Source organism: Pseudorasbora parva, chromosome 13 (genome assembly GCF_024679245.1).
Source record: "Pseudorasbora parva isolate DD20220531a chromosome 13, ASM2467924v1, whole genome shotgun sequence".
Taxonomy (NCBI): Eukaryota; Metazoa; Chordata; class Actinopteri; order Cypriniformes; family Gobionidae; genus Pseudorasbora; species Pseudorasbora parva.
Genome location: NC_090184.1, coordinates 35069553 through 35096235, shown reverse-complemented (window position 1 = coordinate 35096235; position 26683 = coordinate 35069553). Strand labels below are relative to the sequence as shown.

The following is a 26683-nucleotide window of genomic DNA, read 5'->3' as shown; positions in this document are numbered from 1 at the left end:
GTGAACTGGCATGAAACTGGCAGAAAACTGGCACGGAGCACAAGTGTATGTACACAACATGAACGAATAGTGAATCAAAAGTTATCCAAGGATAATACGATGGTTTATTGTGTGTGCGCGCTCGTGACTCTTTAGCTCCGCCCACTGCATGCCTCCACGAGCTCGGATGTTTTCGGTATAATCGGTACAGAGTATCTTTTATACATATAAAACTAAAGACTCTTCGTAAATATAAAGGATTCAGTACTACTTTATAGGCACTCAAGATTAACATGAGACGTGTTATGCATCCTTTAACATAAAATAAATAAATAAATAAATAAATAAATCACCCATTTACTCACCCTCATGTTGAATCCAATCTAGTCGCTCTTTTCCATGCAATTACAATGAATGGGTACTAATGCATTCAAGCTGCAAACAGCATAAAAAAAATATATACTTATTTTAAAAATATTCCATTCAACTAAAGTGAGCAGATCGGATTGAGTCAGCAAGAGAACTGGATCAGATTAATCAGGGAATACATATAATACAGTATTGCGAACTGAATCAACTGACTTATGAACTCATATGAACAACACATACATATATACAAAATGTAGGCTACTTCACTCATGAGCATGCTAAAAATAGCTCAGCCAGATAGCTGAGATTTTTAGATTATAAATTAAAATAATGTCTGAATTTCCTTTTGGCTACTATCAACTGTCCCTTTAAGAAGTTTAAAACTAAAACAAAATGCATTAAGGCAAATCCATTTCTCATCAACAGAAAATCACAGAAAGGCTTTATTGGCCACGGAAATGGAAGATCGGTGTGTGTGATTTGTCCTTGTCTCTTCTTCTCCTTCCCTTTCTGAAGTATTGTTCAACATTTTTTCAGGTTGAGGGCTGGGCCGAATCAATGTCCACACATCAATATATCACAACCATAAAAAACAATTTACCTAAAGCAAATCTCGTCCATTGATTCTTTTCTGTGCTGCGGTCTGAATAGGTTAATAGCATTTACAGAGGAACGTACGACCTTCCTCTAAAAATCAGGAAAAACAAAATGCGACGCAACCAAAGGAACAGCAAATAAACTGAAAATGTAATATGCTATGGTTACACTTTCCCTCTAGAAACAGAAAAAAAACCTTAATTGATCCATCCAAGCATTTGAGGGAACTTTGGTTTTGGGGTGCGGAAAATGTCAACCGGACGAGGACACGTTTCACTGGGTCTTTCAACTGGAAAACTACATTCCATTCCCTCTGGGCTTTTATGTTCATGTTTCATGTATATCAAAAAGCAGGCTTGAGTGTGTGTGTGTCTGTGTGCACATGCAAAGTTGTGAACTGTCACTGATATTCTGCCCTTTACGCTTCATTGTATTAAATGCTCTGTTGGTTTTTGACGCAGTGCACTGCTCCTTTTACAAAGCTTACCGGTTTATTGTCATCACTTGTGGAATTCTTAACAGCTGCATGAAAGTTCTATTCATCTCCACACATTTCCAATTCCATGCCACCTCCATCACTCCAGCCCCCCTTCGGTGACAGCGTTTGTCCCACTGGCTGCCCAATCACACGCTCCCGCTGTTAAAGGATGAAGAGTGGAGTGCCGAGCTGCAGGTAAAGGATGATGCGCGAATCCCTGCTGCTGACGGCAGAGGCTCTGTGACAGCACATCAATGAAGGACGTGATGGACGTCAGGGTTGGAAGCGGGCCCTGATTAAAGAGCCCCACGCCCAGCAGCATGCATCTGCTGCCCCATCCCTGGTCTGCTGTCACCGTGGCTGGATACAATAAAATAGCGCTCAGGGTCATCGTGGTTTTCGTGATGTGACAACAAGCACATTTCACAAGTGCCAATCAGGGATGTCACTCGTAGGCCCCACCCTCATCTTTCTTCGTCCCATCTCCCTCCCTCATCTCATCACACTCTTCCCAGCTACTCACAAAGGGATCTCTGGGAAATTCAACATCTATGTTCAGCAGAGGTTTAACAATTATATCAATTAGCTATGAACGGTGCTGGTTCGGAGCCAGAGCCTAACTTCAAATCGTTTCTCTTTCCACACCCAAAGCACCAGCTTTGAACCAAGAAAAGGGGTTCTTAAAGTGGTGATCAATTGAGAAATTAGCTTTCCCTTGAGCTTTTGATATATAAAAGGTCATGGTAATATAAGAATATCCTGTAAGTTTCAGAGCTGAAAACGAACGTCCTTGTAAGTCAAAGAAAAGCTTTTATAGACACTAGGCCCAGAAAACGATCGCGTTTGCACTTTGACGTCATCGACTGACGACACACCACCTCTATAGAATAATAAGCAGGTGTAATTCAGTAGCCCCACCCACCGACTCATTGAATCAGCAGCCAGCAACAATAAACAACACTCTGAAGAATATAGCAAGATATTGCGCTATTCCTGTTTCTGGAATAACACAGTCGCTGCATAAGCTTCCTTCAGATCATAATATTAGCAATGTGTGTTTGAACCTTACTTTAATCAAGTTCCAGCTCACGTGGGGAAGAACGTTTGTGTGCTCGCTTCATATCACAGCAGAAGCGTTTGTAAACAAGTCTCAGGTGGTGCTGGATTTGTAGACATATTGAGATTAAGACAACGCTGTTTGTTCTATATTGGATCCGACAGGAGCAATGGTGCAACACACTTATGTGAGTAAAACGTGTTTTTTTTATAAGTAATAGTATTGCATTGTTATAGATCGTTTTGCTTATGTGTACGTGTCTAACAGAACATACATTTTGAACTCAGACACGTATGGGCCAGGGCTCGCAAAGCTCAACGTCCTGATTCAAAGGCCGATGAATCTCGTAATATTCCTTTCTTGTTCTGCTATTCTCTCCATCTTGACATGATATTTGAAGGGCACGCTCACACGTGTATGTGTGTGTGGTTCGCTCTTATATTGAACGATCGCGTGGGCAATGTAATACAAAAATAATAGTCCAATGAATCGTGGGTGGATGAAAAATAAATAATTGTGTTTGTTTGATAAAGACGTTTACGAGCCCTGTGGTCGAGAGAATTGCTTTCTAAACAACCTCTCCCTCATGTGAACTGAACTGACAGGGGAGCTGAAGCTCATTAAATATGCAAATCTTATCCAATCCTTGCTGTGGGCGTTTACTTCCAAGTCTCCAGTATGGCACGCCCATCAAAACCCAGCGTTTTGGAGAAAGCCTCAAAACCAATGTAGAAAATAGCCTATTACTTATGATGTTTTTGAATGTAAAAACCACACAAACATCATTAGTTGACCTTAGACAACAGTATAAAAAATTAAAAAGCCAGTTCATGAAACCTTTAAGAAACATCAAAACATTGCTGGGGCAGGGTTACCGTGACCAACAAGACCAACACAAACTTGAGTTCCACCAACAAACAAAAAAAACACTTGAGATTTTTTTAAATAGCAGCTATTTGAGCTAATAGGTGCACGATTGTAATCTCCATCAATACAAATCACGGTGAGCGGCACAAATGCGTTGATTTGCTGTGTTTTGAAGCCGTAAAGCCACCAATAGCAGGCTATAACGCAACGCTCGCCAATGTTGATGGAAGGCTTGTTCGAGATGCATCGGTGCTATGCAGACCGATCGCTGTATAACATAGTACAACGAGAGAATATGACTCCTTATTTTTTTGAATTGATTCAGACAATCAATTTCATATACTTTAATCTTACACAACTGTATTATAATACTGCACTAACGCTGACAAATTTTTAACTAGCAAGAGCACATTGCATCTTAAATGCTAAGTATTGATAACTCCTTCAACAAGGTCCTTATGGCTTTATTAGCTGTATTAGTCCACATGCAGCCTAAGCAAATGCTCCACTCTTCTCCACAATGGTAACGCACAATAATTTAAATTGTTCTAATAAATCCAACATAATTTAATATTAAACTCTATTAAACACAATCAAGTCTCCCCCTTTCTCAATTTGCTAAAAAAAAAAAAAAAAAACACTTTTACATATAAAATAACATTTACTTTGCCATATGCAAATCATACTGAAACTAACAAGCCCCGCCCAGTTTCAGTTAATGCAACACAAATACAAAACAACACAAACGGATTAAGTCTCTTTTATTTAAGTGGATTGAACACAATCAAATTAAGTTTGGACAAAATGTATAGCAATTGTGTTGCTTTAGCTAATTTTAATTAAGCAATTTGAACTAGCAGTATAAATCATTTTTTTCAGTGCAGCACCAGCAACCTCATAATGTTTAATTCAATTTGTTGCATCTTGTTATTTTGGCTAGACAAGTCATTATGCAATTTTAAATTAAATTTTGGGGAAAAATATGTTCAAGAAATCAAATAATGAGTCAAGAAAGAGATGTTTTAAAAAAAAGTACTGTTATCGTTTACTAAAGTGATTTAAAAACTTTTCGGCATGATTAAAAGCAGAGATAAATGTGAAAAACGTAAAATTTGAAAATGAGAAACGCTGTCTTGGCAGCTAGCTGAAGTTAAAGTACTAAAACCAGCAAGTAAAAGGTAGGAGTTTGAATAAGCCATGTCATGTCTCAATCCCACTTTCATTTCTCTTCCCATAACTCCCTGTCCACTGAAAAATTAGTGTCAAAACTCAAATCTAACCTAAAGATGAACAGACTTTAAAACACACTGAGAGTCTTCTGTGCTTTTTCTTCCAGAAGGTGAAAATCCAATGCAACGAAATAGAGTGAATTGGAGTGAGTCTCTCTGCAGTGAACACACGTCCCTGCATGTGCCGGCCCTGACGCCCAGCTCAATCCATCATTACTACACTAAATCATCACTCTGTCAATAACACCACTGCAAAATATTACAGTCATGTGGATACTGTTATTTTTAATGACATTCAGCAGTCCCCTTGGGCTGATGGAGCGAGCGAGAAGTACAGAGAGAGACTGCATAGGTAGGCAATAACATTTGGCAGAAAAGTGCTTAGCAGTTTGAAAAGAGTCGAGAGCGAGAGTAGTGGAAGCGTTAAATACTAAAGGAAGACTGCAGACTGTTATCTCCATGACAGATAATTGCTAGTCTGTTCAGTCAAAAGCGTTTTCAGGATCTATGAAAGATCTGTGAGATTCTGGGAAAACAGGGAAGGGGAAAAAGTTTCCAGCAAGCTGGCGATTCCAACTCCATCATCAGGGTATAATTGCTCATTTAATATTAGAATAGGTTTTTGACATTCTCATTTATTACAAGAGCTCAGTGCAACCTAGACTTCTGAGTATGTGTGTGTGTGGGCTGATATCAATGTCACGCCTCCTCAATAACTCAGACAGGCCAGTGTGCTTATCTTTCTTTGACACTCAGATCAATCTTGCTTTTAATCCTGAACCCATTCGCTGTCTTTCTCACCTCAACTCCACACATCAAACACAAACATCACATCCCTCCTGTGAATGTGTGTGTCTGTGTCCAATCAAGTCAAGGACACAGGATGGGGGTGGCTGATCTTCCAGAATCCAGATTATACACTTCATACAGACAGCAAACAGTCCTAGCTGACGTTTAACACTCTTATTTTCTTAGTATGTTCATAAAGTTACAGTGTGCATAGAATTCTATATGATGAGAAATTATATTATATAAATAAACATAATATAGTAATATATACATGCATGTGTGTATTTACATATGCATAATTATACACAGTACACACACGTAAACAAACTTATATTTTGGATGCGATTAATCGATTTGACAGAATAAATAAATAAATATATATATATATATATATATATATATATATATATATATATATATAATATAGTAATATATATATATATATATAATATTATAATAAACTACAATATAGTTTGTGCATTTATATACACACAGTTGTCCAACCTTTTTTTTGGTGAAAAAGAAAACAACAGCTCACACTGATAAAGTTTGTTTGTAGAATAAAAGTCTGAATTTATTCTGTTGATCTGTACATTGAACAAGAGACTGCAGCACACACGCGCATAAACGCACACGCACATACACGACTGATGTTAACCGGCGAAACCAGCTGTGCCCAAGTAAAGAGTGCAACTGGGTTCACATGGAACATTTGATTTCGCTTTCCATTGCCTTTTTATCCTCCGTTCGAGTCCCCGTGGAGTCAGACACAAGGTGCAGTGAGGCCGGGTTTAGCTGAAATTAAGCCGGGGTCAGCCTAAAAACACAGTATGAATAAAAATTCTCCACTGAGAGTTTTTTTTAGTCCAGGCTTAGGCTTGATCTGTGTGCAAGTAAAGCAGACCTAAGGTACGAGGAACAGGGACTGTTGTGAGCAAGAAGATCCAGCTGACAGCAGCCCTCTTTGACTCCAACGTAAAACCAATACTATCCAGTACATGACCATATCAAAAGAAAATACCCACAACCAGCCACAAGCGCAGACCTGAAAGAGAGCATGTTCACAGTTATTCCATCCGACATTCTCCATCCACGACTTTCCAGAAAATATTTGATTAATACATATATATTTTATATATACATATACACATATATGTATATATAGGGTTCTAGATATTTATTCAGCAGCAAGAATGAAGAGATGACAAAGACATGATAAAGACACAAAAAGTGAAATGAAAAAAGCAACATTTTCAGATTGAAATGCAATACTATCAATTTCTGAACTCAATGTCTGGTTTTGAGGTCAGTTAATGAAGCCTATGACATTTCTGCTTCACATGACACAGAATCATCAAAAACGTCTTGACTGGAAAGTGTTCACACAATTTGCCTTCAGCTCTCACGGTACATGCTCTAAATGAATCAACTGTCCGTACTGATATAACATTTCACAGAAACACACGACTGATTGGATTTTTGAGGACGGACTAATTTACGTTCTGCCGAGTGCCAGTCGCTCAACACACCCGTATTTCTGAGATGTTTTTGCGGAGCAAAAATGCAAAAATTGGACGCTTTGTTTTCAAACAGTTCTTAACGACAACAACAAAGAGTTTCTTTGGGAGGGAACCACTTTGGTAAGTTAAGAAAACCCTCGAACAGTTAACATACTGCACAATATCACCACCACCACCACCACAAGACTACCATGTTAGTTGCACTGTAATTCTACAGTGGGATTGACTTTCACATTAACTGCTGAGGACCGCATTGCTGTGAGAGTCAACTGCCCAGTATGATTTAGGTAGATGGTTTGGGTTATCAGGTTTCTTACTCCAGCATTAGGTTTGTATTGTACGATAAAGACAAGGTTATATGGCCACGGAGATATCCTGCGTGCATGGTATTTAATATTCTGTTAAATTGGAACAGAGTATGTGAGGTAATTTGTTAGAGAGGTATGTTTTATTTGAAATATTAAAAAGGAAATTTTGACGACACGCTAAAAGCAACTCTTAAAATTGTATCTGATGCTTTATTTTTACCCTAAAATTCCTGCTGCTATAAAATTAACCAGTTGTATCCATGCAAAGCGGAACGACCTCCAGAAAAGTAGAAAAATTAGCACCATCTGAGGTAAGTAACACAGAGTAGACAACCCACGCCTGCTGTAGCACCATCAATGGGATAAAAATAGAATTACTGCAAGGAAACGGAAAACCAAACGCTTTCTACTGCCACAGAGACATCAACACAGCTGTTAAGGGAGTAAAACATGACATCTGAAATGAATCTACACTATATATATATACTGGTCTATATCTCTGAATGAGGTATGAGGATAGCGAGACTGTCCTAGGAACACAGACAATGAGTGGCAATGAGGTAGGACTGTGACTCTACATGCTTGTTTTCAGACTAAGAATAACCTGAACTTGTGTTTTATCAAAAATACATTTCTTTCACTAGTAGATCTGAGAATATTGTTTGTTATATAAGAATGACTCTGAGTAGGGACCTTTATAACTGTAATCATGAACAAAGTGAAACCGCAACAGGAAGTTGCTGTTCTTGCTAAAGCGGATTACTGGGCAGTTTTCGGAATTGCTGTGGGATATGGGCGGGTCCTCAGCATTTGATTGACAATCTCAGCATGTAGGTTAGTGAAGCAGGCCGAAGCAAATTACTATTTTTTTTTCTCCCCCAAGAATGTCCTCATTCTAGTTTTTTTGGCATCATAAAGGAACGAAGAAACAAACGATTAAACACACTTAAATCCGAACAATATAGCCACATCCATCTAAAGCTTAATGCTCTTGATACAGAACAGAAAACAACATAAATCAGAATGTCGACAGCACAGCAACACCTTTTCTTTTTTCAGTAAAAATATATTCCGCCTGTTTCTCTCCCGTTTGTTTAGCTTAGATAACTGTGGAAAAACTTAGCAGGGGAAGTTTTTGTGCAAACTCATCACAAACTGTCCGTTGCTGAGATTCCACTTTGGCTTATTTTCAACAGAACACCACAAACGTCCAGCACACATTCAGATTGGATGAAACTCATTGGCCATGACAAAACACCTCCTGGACAATATGCCAAGAACAACTCCGATGATATGTTGATCCCTCGTGCGCTTTGAACCGGACTGGCCATTTTTCAGAGGCACAGACCAGCTCAAAGCTAAGAACCGCTATTACACAGCCACTGAAAAGCATAGGCACCAGCCTTACTACAGTCTCCCAGAAGAGAAAAGCGCAGCCTCCACGAGGCTACTGCTTCGCTTTTGTAACCTTTTAGCCTATAAATACTGTACATGATTGTATTTAAAAGTCGGATTTTCCCTGATGGGATTCACTGGCTTGATCTCGCATCTGAAGAAACTTTTAATTTTTAATTTTCCTCAGATCTAAACGCCGCCGTGCCCGAATTCACTCTCGGCGCAGCTGCGAGACAAAAACAAAGCAAAAGAGCAATACATAACGCTGTAGTCTTTTTCAAGGCAAAGATCCCACAAGCAAAACTCCACATAAAAAGTATGACCGCATGGACAGATGATAAAGTTTGGCTTTCTTTCAACCCTCTGCGCACCTAAAGCTGTCATTTTCCAGTATACCTGCACAGTACGTACGCTCTCATTATGGAACATCAAATATTCAAAAAGTGTGGCAATACATATCACACAATACAGGAAATATCTACAGAAAAAAAAGTAGAGAAAGACATTCAGTGGAACAAAAGAACCTTATTACAATCTGTCCTCTCGCGTAATTACCTTGACATATTGGAGGTACGTCGCTGGAAGTAAAAAAAAAAGAAAAGAAAAAGGAATCGCTTTCACAGGCTCGAGAGAATGAGAAACAAATGACTGTTAAACTACTATTGAGTGGCAGAAAACTGATAGCTGATTTATGTTTTCTTGTGAATGTCTTTTCACAAGCATTGCTAAATGTTTATGTTGACTTTTAAATTGGCTTGGGTAAATCACAACAAAGAAGCCAACATTGATGGATTTTTATACTTTTTCTCTCTCCTTAGGATTAAAGTGCTACGTTGTCGAAGATGGACAATGACTTCCTCATAACGGAAAGGCGGGCGACGGCTGCCTCTCGACGGAAATGACTCCAAATGAAATGATAGTCTGTAACAAATGACTCACAGTGAGGTGAAATTCATAAATTGAAGTTCTTGAAGCATTGAGATACCTGCGGTAAAAAATCCAAGATAGTATCAATTTAAGATATGGGTTTCTGTCATTAGAAATGATGTATTCGTGAAGAGCCCTGCATTCTTTGAGAAATGTGAGTACCCAGGATCTACATTAATAGCGAGACATCACATATATACTGGAAAGTAGAAATGATTATAAACTACATATGAACCAGCAAAGATAAAGACAGAATTACAACACTGTCTGACTCGGTTTTGAACCAGAAGCTTAGTGAGATAAGGTGCAGCCTGGATGCAAACGATGAAATGTTCAAAAACATGAGAATATACTCCAAACGTACACTGAAATTTTTCTCCCCACTAATAAATGTACTTGATTAAAAAAAAAAAACGGAGGCTTTTGCGTGGCAGATCTGTGGTTAATTCACAGTAAGCGATATGGCATCACAGTCAAGAACCCAAATCTGCAAAAGGGTCATTTTTCTTTCTTTTGTTACGCCGACAAGTCACATAGACTGTTTGTGATGAAAATAAAGACGACAAGGGGAGTCAAAGGACTAAAGTGTGGATGGCATGGCTCGTTTTAAGTTGTCACGATATCTTATTTCTCCCCCCGATGAGTGCGCCCTCTACAGGTGGGCTGGAGCAGACCCTGCTGTTGGTGTGACCAGAGGGATGAGGCTAATGTGTAACTCCTCCGGAGCACTGCTGACAGTTTTACCCCACGTCCGCACACGGCACCTGGCACCTCTCCACACTCACACACACCAAAGTGCAGTTAAAGCAATATCAGCTCATATTACAATCACAGCTTGCTATAAAACAGAGAACACAGTTCCCAATGATTGCCAGCTGGAAAAAGGCCCTGCAGCTTAGCTCTGATTTCCACTTACCCTCTGTCCCGTGTGCAATTTACGGATGGTAAAAGGTCTAAGGTGGTCTCCATCTCTGAAGACCCGATAATACAATAACTCTTGTCCCATGGCTAGTCCATCAAAATCACCGGAACCACATTGGATGTGCTTTTGTTGTTTACAAGAATATTGTTTTATACTTTATGCCAATCTTTACTGTACTGTTGCGAACTTTGCCGCATTTGAACACAACAAGAGATCTCAAAGAATAAGAATTTAACTATTCCTAAACATATGACATTAAAATGCTCACTTCCGAACTCAGAGTTGAACTAGAACAACTGTATTGGGCCCAACACATCCATTTTGTGCAAATACACACTGCCTTTAAAAAGTTTGAGTTATATTGTTATAATCAGCAAGGATGCATTAAATGTAATCAAAAGTGATAGTTAATACATTTACAATGTTACAAAAGATTTACATTTCAAATAAATGCTGTTCTTTTGAACTTTTTTGTATTCATCAAAAAATACTGAAAAATACGATCACCATTTCCACAAGACTATAAAGCAGCACAACACTGAATAAGCAACGAAAAAAGCATATGAAAATGATTTCTGGAGGATTATGTGAAACAGAAGACTGAAGTAATGGCTGCTGAAAAATCAACTTTTCCATCACAGGAATAGATTCCAACTTTCTAAAATAGAAAAGTTATTTTAAATTGTAATCAAATTTCAAATGTTTGCTAAATGAATGCAACCTTGGTGAGCATAAGAGACATCTTTAAAAACATAAACCAGCAGTGTAAATCACTTAAGTCGCAATTACGACTTGTGAACGAGCAGGAAGTTCCCAACACGACATGAAGGCAGCATATCGCCTAAAGCGAAAATAGTATATAAATTTAACTTTTAAAACGTATTTATTCACCCGAATAGGACAGATATCCAAAGAAACGCTGCTAATTTGTCTTCCAGGACCATTGTTTAGCATCACGGACTAAATGTGACCTCAACACCCCTAACAACCATCAAGAACAGGTACAGACCATCAGTAGTCATCTCAGGAAAGCAATTAGCGGAAGCAATTAGGCCTAGATTGATGAATTAAATCAATCGTTCATTAAGACGGCGCAGGGTGTGACCCTGTTTAAAAGTGCAACTCTTTATGTTAAGTACCTTTAGCAGATGGTCCCTGTGACCTACCTCCCCTTAAGACTCCGACTCTAAGCCAGCATTTATGACACCTCGCAAACAAGAAGACTTCTTCTGAAAGGAAACCTCTTAAGTACATTAGGACATGTTCTGACACAGAACACAAGCTGGTTGTGCCAAACACATTTTACTCGCACACGATTTAAAGGATCGCTCCTGTCTATCACGCGTAACATCAGACCCACCCCGATATCCACCATCAAAGCTTACAAAAACCCACCCCATTCACTCACAAAATGCACATCAGCATGCTAAGGCAGTGTGGAGAGAGGTAAAACTGTCAGACAGGTTGTAAAACAGGGTCTACGAGAGTAAAAAGACAGCAAGGTCTTGGGAGGGCATCAGTGGAAATCTCAATTGGCAGCGCCGGTGATTACGTGCACCTTCTCCACCAGAAGTCCTTGAAGAGCAGAATGAGCTATGGTGACAACTTCAGCGCCCCCTACAGGCCGTCGTAAGGGAAGTTCTCCATCTTCACTGTCTGTTGGATGAGGAGCTTGGACTCTCGCCGTTCCTCGTTCTTGATGGATTTGTTGATATCCATGATCTTTTCGCAGATGTATTTGTTCACTTTGGATAATCGCTGGGTGATCTCTGCGCTGTCGGCTGTTTCTTGAGACACGCGGTCGTACAGACACTCTAGAACAAAAAATAAATCAGCTTATTATTTGATTTATTTAATAAATGATTTGCTTATAGTTTGTTTTTTCCCCTTATTCCTGATGATTTACATGAATATTCACTTGAAAAAAACAATATATTTGTTAATATTTATAATAATTGTAAATACTTAACAATGTTTTACATATATATTTAAAACATTTCCATATAAATCAATACATTTATTCAAAAGAGGTTTTATTCCATATTAGTTTCTAATATCTAATCCTAGCCTAAACTTTAATTTCATTTTAATTAAAAGAAATAATAAAAAATGTCTTTTTAATAAAATCTTTCAAAAGGTAGTGTTTACCTCGGACGATTTTGAGCTTGCTTGGTGAGAGCGGTGGTTTGGGCAAGGCATCTTTCTTCTTCTTCGTAGCGACGCCAGTCACGCTGCGGTTCTTCAGGGTTTCCGTGCCCCAGATCATCACCGCCAGGTTTTTGGTGAATTTCGAGTCTCCCTGTGTCCGCTGTAGCTGGTGCCACTTCTCCTCCTCCACCCAAATCCCTCCACCCAAGTGCACCTGCAGGAGAAACGCTCTTCTTCAAATATGCAGCATACACACACTGTCACAGACAAGATTTTGCTTTCACATTCTGCCACTAAGTGCCATGTGGTCTAGTCCCCAAAGTGTGCCATGGTAGCTTTTCTTTCACAATGAATTAAACAACTTGGAGAATGACATGAAACATTCTATGAGAAATTCAGATTCAAGCTTGTTAACAGCAGTTTGTGTAACATGTTGAACAGTTGTGCCCATAGGTTTACACAAACCTTGCAGTCAATGTAAGATATTTAGCATTTAAAAAAATCTACCAAACTAAATTAGCTATATAAGTGCTGTCAGAATTAGCGTGTGAACACATGCACATTTTTTTTCAGTTTAACACACTAAAAATAATTAACGCAGCATCCGTTTTTCTATCATCCTTTGACTAGTGTTACATTATAATATAATGCATATGATCATGCTCTTATTTATGCAAATGCTTTTAACCGCTTAAACTCTGGGACCATTTTTTGGGATTTCCGCCTGGATTTGGCCATTACATAATCAGAGAATATTTGTTCACATTTAAGCGTTCTATAGACCTATTTCTCATTGTGACTAAGGCAAGCAGCCTAGTTTCGTTCATTTTTGTGACCTGGAGTTCCTGGAGACCGAGATTACAGAAAGCACATGCTTGTTTTCTTTATTTTACAAAAGCAAAACGTTCTGTTGTTATTGCGAGTGTACATGAATAAAAGTAGGCCTTTTACAGGCTCGAATTATGTACTCTTATCTGTATAATGACAAAGTATTTGAAGTTCTTTCAGCTGTTATAATAATTTTTTTTTTGTTTAAATGAATGTGCAGGTGTGTTTGTTGAACGCTAATTCTACATGCCAGAATAAAACCAATTTTAGAACAATGGCCTGGTGTGCCAAAGTGTATATTAAACTTTAATATACTAACATATAAACCAATCACTAAACTGATAGTGACATTTTAAAAAGCTGTGCATGGATTAAGGCCACTGGAACCAGGACTGTAACTTATACGCGCTGCATGCGTCATATCACAGGAGCGGAAGCGTTAGTTCTGATTTTTTTGTTTGTTGTCATATATTTTATATGGTCTACTGGTGAAGTAGCATTGATTACTGTTGAGGGAGGGCTAAAATCATTCAGCAGGGTAATCCCTCCCGCCCCTTGGAAAATCACACCCTGAGTATTATCAGTTATACTGGCCTTCATTCTTAAAAAAAGATGCCAGTAAACAAGTATTTAAATATACTGCCTTTAAGTTGTTTCTACATTAATTTGGGGAGTAGCTGTGAAATTATTACAATATAAAAAATGCCCAAACACTTATCACGATTATTCTATATATGCCACTATATATGGTTATTGAGGAAGCAGCACATGATATTAGCAACCAAAGGTATGTCAACATTTGAACAGCATCATTCCTAAAAAATCAGTAAGCATTTTGAATATGTAAATCTGTTATAACAAGGGGTTAATAAAAAACAAAAAAAACAAAGCAATTTTCATGATCCCTATTATTTAAAAAACAAATAAAACAACAACTCTTGACCAGTGAATTTCCATGACCTTTCCAAGCTTTGTTTTACTCTATTCAAGTAAAATAATTAGCTGATGAAATATTTCAGAGCAAAGCATAACTACAAAAATATACATTCATTATAAAATTGTAATGACTTTTTTGACCAGTTTTCCATGACTGTAGGAACTGCACTGAGTTATTTAATGATACCGGATCCTTGCCACAAGGGGCTCAACATACTTACTCCACCCTCTGAGATCTAGGAGCCGATTACCACATACGAGAGACGCGTCACATATAAATTCAGCAGCGAGGTGTCCGGGTTCATTAAATGCAGTAATGTGTTTTGACAGATGCCAGACCAGAGTGTTCACTTTTAAGCCACACTGTGGAGGACACAGCCCAACAAGCCATCAGGTGGATTGATGGGCAGCTGGTGAGTAACAGCTGAGGTAATGTGCCTTCTGCTTTGTCACCCTGAGCAGTCTTCGGGCTCCAATCCAGCGGCTTTCCCCCAATGCAACTAATGTGCTTTAGTCCCTGGTCGAGCAGACAAGCTTTTCACTGCTCTTAACTTGGAGGAGATTTGCTTTTCCACAGCTACCTGTCACTCAGTGCAATTCCTGTGGTACAAATAATTAATGCCGGATATGTGTGCGTATGTGTAAGGGCCTAATTTGCTTTTGTTCTTCACGCTTGAACTGAGAACCCTTTCAGCATGTAACACAAATTCCCCCCTGTCATGCAAGGCAGGCGGAGGAACGCAAAATGCGGACCCGATGTCTGCTAACAGGGCTCAAAATCACAGCAAGCGTTCTGGTTAAAAGGCCCTTTGAGACTGACGGGGAAAGGTTGTAGAAGGGATTTCACTAGTCAATTAGACAAACCAAACCACTGCAAAACATTAAAAGAAACACTAAATCGCACTAACACGAGAAACATCAGTGAAATCACTGAACTGCCTTGTTTATACAACAGCTTAAAAGAGTGGCTGAACTAATGACGGAAGCCCAGACCCTTTTCTTTCACGACAGTCAAGTAAAATGAATCCATAAAGTAAATATCAACGATGGCGACTTCCATAACACTGGGAAAATCTCATCACAATTAACACGCCGTTATTTAATATACAAGGTGCAAAATTATGCTCATATTATTTGAAATAAAATATTTTGTACAATTAAATTTATCATAGCTGAATAAAAGTAATAATTTCTTTTAAAACACTTTTTAACCATAGCGTCTTTATATCTGGTGACTGATGGGCTACTTTGCTGAAATAAAGTGAGCATTGACATGAATTTTTGGGATGTTTGAGAATTAGCTGGCATAGGAAAGACTGTAAAAACATACTTTTCCATCATTGAAGGTGTAGACGGTTCTCGGTGATGGGGAGTGAGAGTGGGTGGAGCTAGTGTTGGCTTCCTCTTGACAAGCCTCTTGTGGTTCACTGATCGGCTCCACCACCTCTGCTTTGATTGTCTGTGTGCCATTGTCGTGCATCGGCTCTGTATGAAGCAAAGCAAACCATTGATCAGAGTTCAGTAAAGCACAATTAAACATGAGAGTGTAATCCCGAGAAAGTGTTGAAGGCAGACGTTCCCTGCTCTCTAATGACAGTTTTGAATTCAGTCCAGTGTGGCTGCAGTATGTCCTGGCCCGCTCTCTTTGGAGCGCTGCCTGAAACATGGCTCTCTCGTGCCTCAAGACAACCGGGTCATTTTAGCTCAGTAAGCTGGCTTGGTGGCTGGCCGCACTAAGCTCTAATGTATCTGTTGAGTTTTAAATGCAGTCAGTGCACTGCACGTCTGACCCTAAAGAGCCCTGGCCGGTCTAATCTTCTTCCTGTTCCACCAGCTTGCTCCAGACCACAGTCTGTTCCCCCCCACCAAACACACACACACACACGTAGCAGCTGGCCGGGACACTGGCCTGAGCGCTCTGGACTCTATGTCCTCTTTAAGCAGCCTGTACTGTAGTCTTCATCCGAGTGGTAATCAGTCCCTGCAGCTCAGATATATGTGGAAAATCACATCAAAAATGTTGCATTATTATGTCTGTCAAGTTAACATGCTAATTTCGTAAGATTAATCATGAAGAGATGCGGAAATAACCATTAACGTACATTTCCATGTGAAAGTAAGAAAACAATTTGTGTTAAATACATCCCGTGGAATGCAAAATTGATTGCTGCGGACTAAGGCTGCGTCCGAGACCGAAATTCTGGAGGACACATTTGAAGGCAGGAAGGCATCAAGCAACGTCCGAATCTAATGTTTGCTTCACTTCCTGTCTCTTGAGAGACCTTAATCTGATCGATTTTTGAAGGCAGCATACATGTATCCTTCGCTGCCTTTGATATCCCACAATCCTGTGCTTTCCATTGAGTGACAGTTATCACTGTATATAGTGACAGCTGGGGAAAAAGATTGCATTCTGAAAGTTGAGCTTGCTGGTCAGTTTGTGTGTAAATGTTTTTTTACGAATATTTTCAACTTCTGATGTCATTTCTAGCGAGAAATTACTACTGTAGTAATTAAATGTGTTTAGATCTCACCAAAGCTCTCTCTATTTTGCTGTAGATCATTAAACTGTTACACTGCCTAAGAAGTCTGTCCGAAATTAGTTTTGTGAGGTGCCTTCGTGCACAAAACGCTGCCTTACCAGTCATAGTCTGATAAGGCAATGAGGCAACGAGTCAGCTGACTAGGTTTTTGGTCGCAGCCTAAAGGACCACCATTGATGGCCTTTGTTTAATGGCCATATAATATACAGACTTATAAAGTCCCTTTTTTGTAATGTCTATTCAATGATTTAATTCACCAATCTTTGAATTATCTCCAATCGGGGGTGGGGATTCTCAGCAAATATTGATGTGGGTGATTAAATTGATTAATAAATTACATGACAATTAACTACTTGATTTGCTGAATATTAATTAAGTACTTTATATTCTGAATTATCAAATTAATCAAAGGATTAACATTTTAATTGACTGACAGCCCTAAAAATTATACAAGAGCACTTTTAAATTGCTGTCTCAGAAATGTTCATTGTTCAGTGAATTCACTCAATATTGCCTATTTAAAGCTGATTAACCATCGCTGCTTTTGTAATTCACTTCTAATTAAAAAAAGCTGTATAAAGGCCCTAAAAAACAAGCAAAAAACAAAACATACATGCTCAACAGTAAAATAACGTTGTATAGCAAGCACTATAAAATGGATATTTAAACTGATTGGATGAGTCGTGTTTAAAGCCGCTACTAGCAAATCAACGTTAAGGCCTATTCAAACAGTCTGATTTTTTAAAAACAGAAGCACAACAAGGTTTTAATCAAAATAATGATTTTCTAGGATTCAGAGAACTATAAAAATCAGATTTGAACAAATCCGTTGAACAGTTTTGGTGCATATTGTTTGGTTGCATCAGCCGTGTGAACAGGCCTTTAGTTGGTCAAGTAGGCCTATAAGTATGATTCATGCAAATCTCACCGCTGCCAAGCCTCATGAGCAGGACGTCCTGCAGGCGTCGATTGAAATCACGGAGCTCCTTGACTTCGGTCAGCAGACTGCCGTACTCCTTCAGCTTCTTGGCCTGTTGCAGCAGCTGCCTGCGTGTGCGCTCCAGTTCCTGCTGCAGACGTCTCATTTCTTCTTCCTGCTGCCTGTAGCTGTGCACCAGCTCCTCGTAAAGGACACGGGGCACCACGGCCTCGTCCTGCTCTTCCTCTTCCTCTGCTGTGAGTCTGTCTAGCTCCTCTCCTTCCGTGCACGAGTTGACTGCATTCCTCTCCAGCCGGGCCACCACCGCAGCCAGGCTCTTTGAAGAGTTGGAACTGGCCCGCTGCTGTTCCTGTGATTGGACCTGCATCACATGATTGAGCATCTTGACCAGTGCAAATGGTGTACATGTAAATAATATTTACTTTTGGATATCTGCCTTTATCCAGAGTTATTACACGGCTCTGTGAAATACTTGATTCTGATTGGTCAATCGCGCATTCCAGCGGTATGTTATTTCCAGATAACAACCGCTCATACGGGTACAACGAGTATCTTGACCGGTACTACTGGCGCCATCTTGTGGCTTAAACAGCCGTGGGTTACAATGGAAGACTTCAAGGCATGTTTCCTTTATAACGTTTTTAATATAGATATTTTTCTTCGAATCAGAAGGCTCTATTAACCCATCGGAGCCGTGTGGAGCACGTTATTTGACGGACAGCTGCATTTTTTATGGACTTCAAACACAAGTACTGCTTGGATTAACGTTAGCCTGGACTTTTTAAATATAACTCCGATTGTATTTGTCTGAAAGAAGAATGTCATATACACCTATGATAACTTGAGGGTGAGTAAATCATAGGCTTGGTTTCATTTTTGGGTGAACTAACCCTTTCAGCATTAATTTTCAACATTTAGCAAGGGCATATGGCAAATCTTCAGCAATAGATAAAGGCTTAAAGCAGGTTGGAACTGTTTTTCTTCGCAGAAGCTTAGCGGAAGAGCTAATAAAATATTTACTCTCAAGACAATATTTTGTATCTAATAATTATTTATTTGAGACTAGTAGCCGTGTAATAAGCAGGATAATGTACACCCAGCCGGTTTTTAATCGCAGAATAAACCCCTTCAGAGTGATGCAAGACCCCTCCGCTTCGCGTCAGGGTCCTGATCACTCTGTCTGGGTTTATTCTGCGATAACAACCGGCTGGGTGTACATTATCCCTTACTTAAAAGAAGGGTAGGTGATTCGTTCCAGATTTTATTTTGTTAAGTTGGTTGAAAATCTCCTATCCTAATATATATATTAGGGATGCCATAATTCTCAATATAATATTGAACCGTTCGATACAGCATTCACGGTTCAATACGCGAATGAATTGCGGTTATCTTGGTTTTGCATTTAATTAATTATTTATATTTCTCTCCGTTTGAAATCTTTATCTCCGTTTATTTCGGTTCTGTTTGAGTGTGCCTGTGAGTCTACGTGCTGATATTCGCAAATATCCAATCGTATGCACTAAGTAAGGGGGTATTTAGCCACGTTTTAAAGCCTTGCCGGTTAAACATTTAATTTGCGTTTTACATGCACTGAGCGCGCGCACTAAAAGCCTGTCAAATACACGTGACTACTGGACAAAGTAGTCTTACTTGTGCTAATACTGCCAAATACACACAAGGTTAACATACATAAACACAGTCAGTTATGTCTAAAGTAAAAGTAAAATCGAGTGTGTCTGTATTAGATAAAAGTAGGTCGAGAACATTTGTCCTTAAAGGGACAGTTCACCTCTAAAATGATGTTAATAAAATCACTCACTGCTTTTGAATAAAGTAATAATACAGTAGCTTTTAAACAATGTATATTTTATACTTAAATGCTACTGCACATCTCTGCACATTATGTGCTCTGAGACATGAGGTAGTCTCATGCTTTCAAAGCTAACTTGATATTGCTAGCTGCTCTGAAAATTGCCTAACCTCAGTTCCAACCCCATCAAACACCTACTAAGGATTTTCCAGTTCACAAAGGTGTGCTAATGGGTGGTCACACTAAATTTGAAAGAAGAAATAATAATTTGTTTGAACTTTTAAGTAGGGTTGGGTACTGAAACCCGGTGCCAATATGGTACCTATATATGGACGATATGGCCAAAATATCATATCTCTGCAAGGCTTTAAAACGCAGCTAAACACCCCCTAACATAGTGCATATGATTGGATATTTGCTCATATCAGCGCGTAGACTCACAATGGTAGTTAATTTAGCCTACTATAATATTAGGCTGCCTCTACAGTAAAAAGGCTTTTTTGACGAGCTGAGGCAAGCTGATGTTCCTCACAACGACGTTCGCAAACTAAACAATCTAAAAAAATAAAAAAATAAAAGAACATGCAGTTTGTCTTATATTCGCAAAATGAATATAAATCAGATTTTCAATTCCTGCGCTATAGCCTATATTTACCGGAGTTCACAGCAAAGAAAGAAAACGATTCAAGATGCATTTTATTCAGCAGCTCATTTCAAACTCAAAGACCACAATATGAGAAAGAGCAACCTAAGCACTGGTAAGATCATTTATTCATTTTTATTGAAGATCATTTTGTTTTTGAACATCTAAAACGTATTTTAAATTTAATTGCGTTGGCTTGCTTTACTAATTTGCGGCGATGCGTGTTGCAACACCATCACATCTATCTGACTATAGCCCATAACACGCTCTCTCACACGTTTATTTTTTAACCATTTGCCAGGAGTAAAATTTACACGTGGTTTAAACAACCTGATACATTTACACTTGTCCGGTTTTGTCTAAAATGCTTTCAGACCACCTTCTGAATTGGTTTGAGTAATCGGAATTAAATATGCCTCGAAAGAATCTCGGAGGGCATTCAGGCCTACTCCTGATCATTTCGCAATCAGATAGATACCTGGTCAGAGAAAACGAATGAAGGAGCAGTTGTAAAAAAGCCATAACTCGGGCATAAATGCAGGGACCTAGTGTGAATCTAGGTTCTGTTGTTGAGCTGTTCTGTATGTTCTGCTGTTTGCAAAATAAAATAAACACATGAAAAAAGTATTTTTAACGGGTCACAGACAATCGTCAATTATATTTTTATGTAATGCCAACTCAATATTATTCTTCTTATCAGTTAACAGTTAATAATCAATTAATGAGCATCGGTCGGAAAATTAACCTAAATGAGCATATCTAGTTGTTGCCTGTTGATCACACCTCTTGTGGTCGATTGGTTAAAGGACTATCAAAATGTGTACAGAGTAATTTGAATTATGCTCATTGATCACGCCTCTTGTGCAGTAGAAAATACAGAGCAGACTCCCCAGACCAATGTTCTAACTGACGAGACAAACTGTAACTGTTATTTAGTGTTAAAATAGGCCTATTGTAGTTGGCTTAGGCTTTAATGTGAATTTTTAAAGTACATTTGTTGTGTTTTGCATTTATTTATATTTTTTACATTTAAGTATACTTTAAACTTTTAATAAACTGTTCAATAAAATAAAAATATGAATGTCATCCAACACCTTTTTGTGGTTCTTTAAAAAATAAAATAAAAGCACTTTGCAGCACATCATGTACATCAGTACATGTGTAGATATAGATATATTTATTATATAGTTTTTTAATACATTTAATATATTTTTTATTTATTTTATATATATTATTACTATATCAGACATCCCACCACTCCCGCATATTAATAGCGTCTCCCTGACATAATTGAATTATATAAAATATTGAGTATAAATTTTCCATATATATATATATATATATATATATATATATATATATATACAGAAATAGAGAGAGCAAGGGATAAAGCTTTCCACTTGGTTTTTTCGTTGAACCAATCACAAGTGGTCAGCCAAGATACATTATTTTACACCTGGTATTATCACACGATTCAAATGCATCTTCTGTGACCACTTTAGATTTGATGGAGACCCAAGGCTCTTTTCCTTTACTTTCGGTGCATGAATACTATTGAATGAATAAACTTGTGTAAGGCGGCTTACGTGAATGAATATAATAGTTTTGTTAATAATAGTAGTTTTTATAATATTTTGGGTGGAGGGAGTGGCTGGCATCACTTGGAAATTCATTTTTGAAGGGTGGACTATCTGCTATATATTATTTCCATTTTTGATAATTTGAAGTTTATGGACAAAGTGGTGAGGTCAAACTTTGATGTTTATATCAAATCTGTTTCCACTATCCAAATGTGTAGGACAGAGTTCACCAAACTCAACCTTTAGTACACACAATCCTACTCATATGCCTGCATTTCTGGTATGAATGGAAGAACACAATGTCTTGTGTGACTTCCCTTTCAAAGCACGGCTGGAAAAAAAACTCTGGAGGAAGGTAGACCTTGAGGAATCCGTCAATACACACAAAAAGGCCTACTTTTTCCATTTTAGAAGTATCAAACTATCACTTATGGGCCAAAACATTGCTAACTCATAATGAATCTAATGATTTAACATTTAATGCCACCATAATGGGGGTAAACTAGTGAAATTAAAACTACAAACCAACTTAGTTTATATTCAACCTTAACTTCACACTAAGTAATTAAGGTATGAAGTGCAAGAGCAGACAAAACTAGGTCGTAAACTTAATGGATTGCACAATATGAAGGCAGGATGCTAAAAATGCTCAACTAACCCACTGAAGAAATAACCACATGGACTTTATGTTATATGGCTAAAACTGCCAGGTTAAACAAAACAGGTCTGAAACGTCAGGACAAATTCCATAAGCATCAAAACATGTTTTAATATTCCCCTTGTTTGTTTTGCGGATACACTTCTAATAGAAGCAGAAAATCCCCTTTGAGCCATTCCCAATTTGTCCACATGTTCCCCATGTACAAATCCAGACCAGTATCAGAAAGCTCGCAAATGTCTCCAAATCTTAAAACCTTTCTTTAAAATGGGCAGACTAACCTTTTTATGTCTAAGGGGCATTCTCTCCTCGCCAAAGTGATTCTCCACTGTGTTCCTGTTCGACATCTTGGGTATTTTCATCTTCTTTTGCATAATACTGTGCTCAAATTCCTCAATGCTTTCTGGAAAAGAGAAGGATAAACACATCAGAGGCACAAATAATATTTAATCTGTGTACTCTAAAATGATATGGCTAAAACAAGGACACATCAGCAAGAGAAACATTTTATGAGTTTGGTGCAGAAGTTTCCCAGTAACCTTGTAACGACACAGATGACTAGCTATTGTTGCAATAAAGTATTAATGGAGCGTTTAACTTTGCAAAGCGACGTTGACGGTGCAGCATCAATATGATTTTGACAGCCGGGGTCGCCACAGCTGTCAGCTTGTGATGCAGTGTCGAGTAACCAAGGCCGCTTGGAGTAGACGGACCATATAAATATGCCTATCTAACCCCTTATCATGCCACATGGAAAATCATCAACCTAAGATCTTGATTGTTAACTACATATTAAAAGTTTTGCATTGGCCAGGTATGGCACATGAGATTCAAGGTCGGCCACAACAGATTGCAAACTGCTTAAGTTCACACAAACTGATTTAAAAGCTGTGCTGTACCGCAGACTTCTGTCCCTAACAAGATCAAGGTTGTAAGAGCAGGTTAAGCAACACATGTAGATTAGTAAAGTATCTGTCTAACTAGTCCTGATTGAAGAGTGGCAGGAGTGAAAGTGCTTGGAGGTTTTCACTGCTTGAGCTAAAGCAGGAAGTGTCACATGATAGCAGATCTTCCACCAGAACTGATTTAAACCCCACAGAATGTGCTGACATGTAATGCGTGTTATAATTTAACAGTATAACATGCTGACATAAGGTTTCAAGCAAACTGAAGGGCGTAAAAGTAAAACGACATAAAATAACCATTACCCGGTTAGCTAATGTGATGACAGTAACCTAGCAGCCTTGAGCTAAACGTTGAAATACAGAACATTACGGTTATCATGTCAGCTTGTCCGTATCTTTATCAGTTTAGACAGGTCATTAGTGTTGTGATGATGATGTTTTTATTCGCCGTTAAGCTCTTATGCGACGCCGATATATAAAAGAAGCGTTAGCAGAAAGCTAACAACCGCTTAGCATCCTGAGCCTCTTTCTCTGCCTTCAAAACCCTCTTATCTTTCGTTCCTACTTTCATGAACTTATTCAGGCGTTTTCGATGCACCTTCCCTTTAGTTAACATTTAGATTGGCGTGCTTGTCAAACACAGACACGATTAGATTTCTCTATTACACAAACCCCGCAATCACGACAAGCTAAAAACACCAGAATCAAGACATCAAACCTGTATTATATTTTCCGCATATATACATATAATCACATCGAAACACTTGCAGCATTAGTCTTCTCTCCACAACCCAAGACATGCGTGTTATTAGTAAGTCTCATGTGAAATTAAAATTATGATTATAATTACTTTTCATGTTACGCCATAAATATAATCTAAAGCTTCGAGTTAAGAGGTTCATGCACATGCAAATGTGAAAATATGGTTCATATCAAAGTTGCAAGACATTTTCAAGAATTTCCGTCATGCGTGTCACTGTTATTTATGAAGATTATGATTCTAGCTAAAAGGAAGAGAAGAGCAGAACTCACCTGCCAGGGCGAGGATGTGTGCTTTGGCAGGATGGCCTGCGCCTCTCAGCACCACATACACCTTCTGATCATCAAAATCTCTTTTGTGCACAGGCTGGAAATCTTTCACGTCTGACACAGGTAACGCGTAGCACATGTCGTCCTCCAAAAAACGCACGAAAGCGTACATTATTTTTGCTCTTTGGTCCCTGTTCTTTGGGATGGGGCTTGACAGTTTCCCTCAAAACATATATATAAAAAAACATACATAAACACAAAGAAGGGGGAGACAGTGGGGAGGCCTCTGCGATCGACTGCTCTTGTCTGTCTGTTGCGTATCAGTTGAGGAAATGCAGAGCCTGGTCGCTACAGACTGTACTAATCAAAACAGATGTAATCAGAGGTTTATTTTGGGGGTTCAAAGTGTCGTTTTCCTTTAATTATGAAAAATACATACAATATTACCCATAATATTATAAATAATATATGATAATAATATTATCTATATAAATGATAGGTATATAGTTTTATAGTTAAAGTTATTTGTTATAATAATAATAATAATAATAATAATAATAATAATAATAATAATAATAATAATAATTAGTGATATTATAGCATAAACAGGATAGTATAATATTATTATTAATAATACAATATTTTAGTTTGATATTACAATACAAATGTATAAAAATGATCAGTTGTTGTTGTAAAAGCATGTTAAATGTAGGGTATGCAATATTTTATAAACACTTTTTGTTATAGGCTGGTTGAAATTTTCTTTATATTCTGAGAGCAATCGATAAAAAAAGTTGTCTAAATATTACAACATGTACATACATTTCAGGACCAAAAAAGTTGTCCATCATCAGATGTCATCAGTGTGTTGTATGTGTTGACACTTAAGGCTATGCAGAGTTGTAGACAGACACTCTGAGCACCACAACAAACAACAGTTCTTCCTGAACAAGCTTATCCTGCGTTCACGCCGTGTCACAAATGTAATTACGAGATGGCAACCTGTGAAATTCTGTTCGAAGCCTTGGACTTATGTTGCGTAAGTCCAACTCGTACTCGTGAAACTCGTACTAGATCGATGTACTCCCAGTTACGAGTTCTGACATCAAAACAACAATGGCGGAGCGGTGTTTACGGAAGTCATACATTAAAAACTAAATTGTTCATTAAAATAAGGTATTGCTTGTTCAAACCTTATTTATCAGCCAATGTTATGCATTATCAGCAGCTTTTCTAGCATTAGCTAGTCTTTAGTCCCCTGACTGCAAGTAAACATTAATACCAAATACATTTCAAAATATACAAATAATGTAAAATAAAAGGTGTAACAGCTTCTCTTGCCTTATGTGCTATTTTTTCTCTACAGTTTCCCTCGATTAAGCATGGAGTAAGCACTTTTGGCGATAGAAATGATTGTAAATGAGCATAAGCACCGTAAGGTCCGGCATGATTTGTTCACATCTAGCTACCGCAGTTCCTGGCGTTCAGACAGTTTGGCGTGACTTTGCCTGGAACGCTACAAAGTCGTGATTCGTGGTTTGAAGTCATAATTTAAGGGCTCAAAAACCTGCCTGGATTTATCCGTTTAAATGTCAACACAATCAACCTTAGTGCGTTCATGTGCAGTGGTGTAAAGTAACGAATTACAAATGCTCTCGTTACTTTAATTGAGTAATTTTTCTCAGGAATTGTACTTTTTAAAGGGTTACTTCACCGCTTTTTCATATTAAACTGTTATTCCCTTAACTAAAACGAGCTGATACATACCTCTCTCGTCTCAGTGCGTGCACTTAATCTCTTTGATGCGCGGTGACGATCTGATAGCATTTAGCTTAGCCCACTAAGCCCAGTTCATTCACTATGGTACCAAACAGAGATCAAGTTAGAAGTACCAAACACCTCCATCTTTTCCCTATTTAAATACAGTTACACGAGAAGGTGAACGATCAAGTATGGTGACAAAATAAAACGTGGTACTTCTCTAATCGGATTAAAAAGGAGAACTATAATGTGTGGCGGATTAGCACTTCTGAGAGTACTTCGGCTCGGCGCAGTAAAAAGTCCCGGCCGAAACATCTTTCCTCTGTCTGTCTGTCTGTCTGTCTGTCTGTCTGTCTGTCTCTCTCTCTCTCTCTCTCTCTCTCTCTCTCTCTCTCTCTCTCTCTCTCACACACACACACACACACACACACACACACACACACACACACACACACACACACACAC

General features: G+C 38.4%; 2 protein-coding genes across 3 annotated transcripts in view; both read right to left on the bottom strand.

Annotated features, from left to right (window-relative positions):
* The window catches only part of agbl4 (AGBL carboxypeptidase 4), a 451864-nt gene that overhangs the window by 96667 nt on the left and 328514 nt on the right, over positions 1-26683 (bottom strand).
* On the bottom strand, positions 9921-24799 carry bend5 (BEN domain containing 5). 2 transcript variants are annotated; one of them, XM_067414132.1, is made up of 6 exons: positions 24461-24799; positions 22805-22926; positions 17821-18193; positions 15680-15834; positions 12586-12799; positions 9921-12251 (listed from the first exon to the last, which is right to left on the bottom strand). In XM_067414132.1, the coding sequence occupies exons 1-6, from the start codon at positions 24627-24629 to the stop codon at positions 12055-12057; spliced, it is 1230 nt and encodes a 409-aa protein (XP_067270233.1). In that variant the 5' UTR covers positions 24630-24799; the 3' UTR covers positions 9921-12054. The 2 variants fall into 2 exon arrangements, with proteins under 2 accessions (XP_067270233.1, XP_067270234.1); XM_067414133.1 differs by lacking the exon at positions 24461-24799 and adding an exon at positions 23122-24389.

Coding starts and splice junctions, on each gene's coding strand:
- bend5 (XM_067414132.1), bottom strand. CDS start 24,629: ATGTACGCTTTCGTGCGTTTTTTGGAGGACGACATGTGCTACGCGTTA. Junction 18,194..22,804: donor TGCCCCTTAGACATAAAAAG/GTTAGTCTGCCC, acceptor CATGTGATGCAG/GTCCAATCACAGGAACAGCA. Junction 15,835..17,820: donor GCTCATGAGGCTTGGCAGCG/GTGAGATTTGCA, acceptor TGCTTCATACAG/AGCCGATGCACGACAATGGC.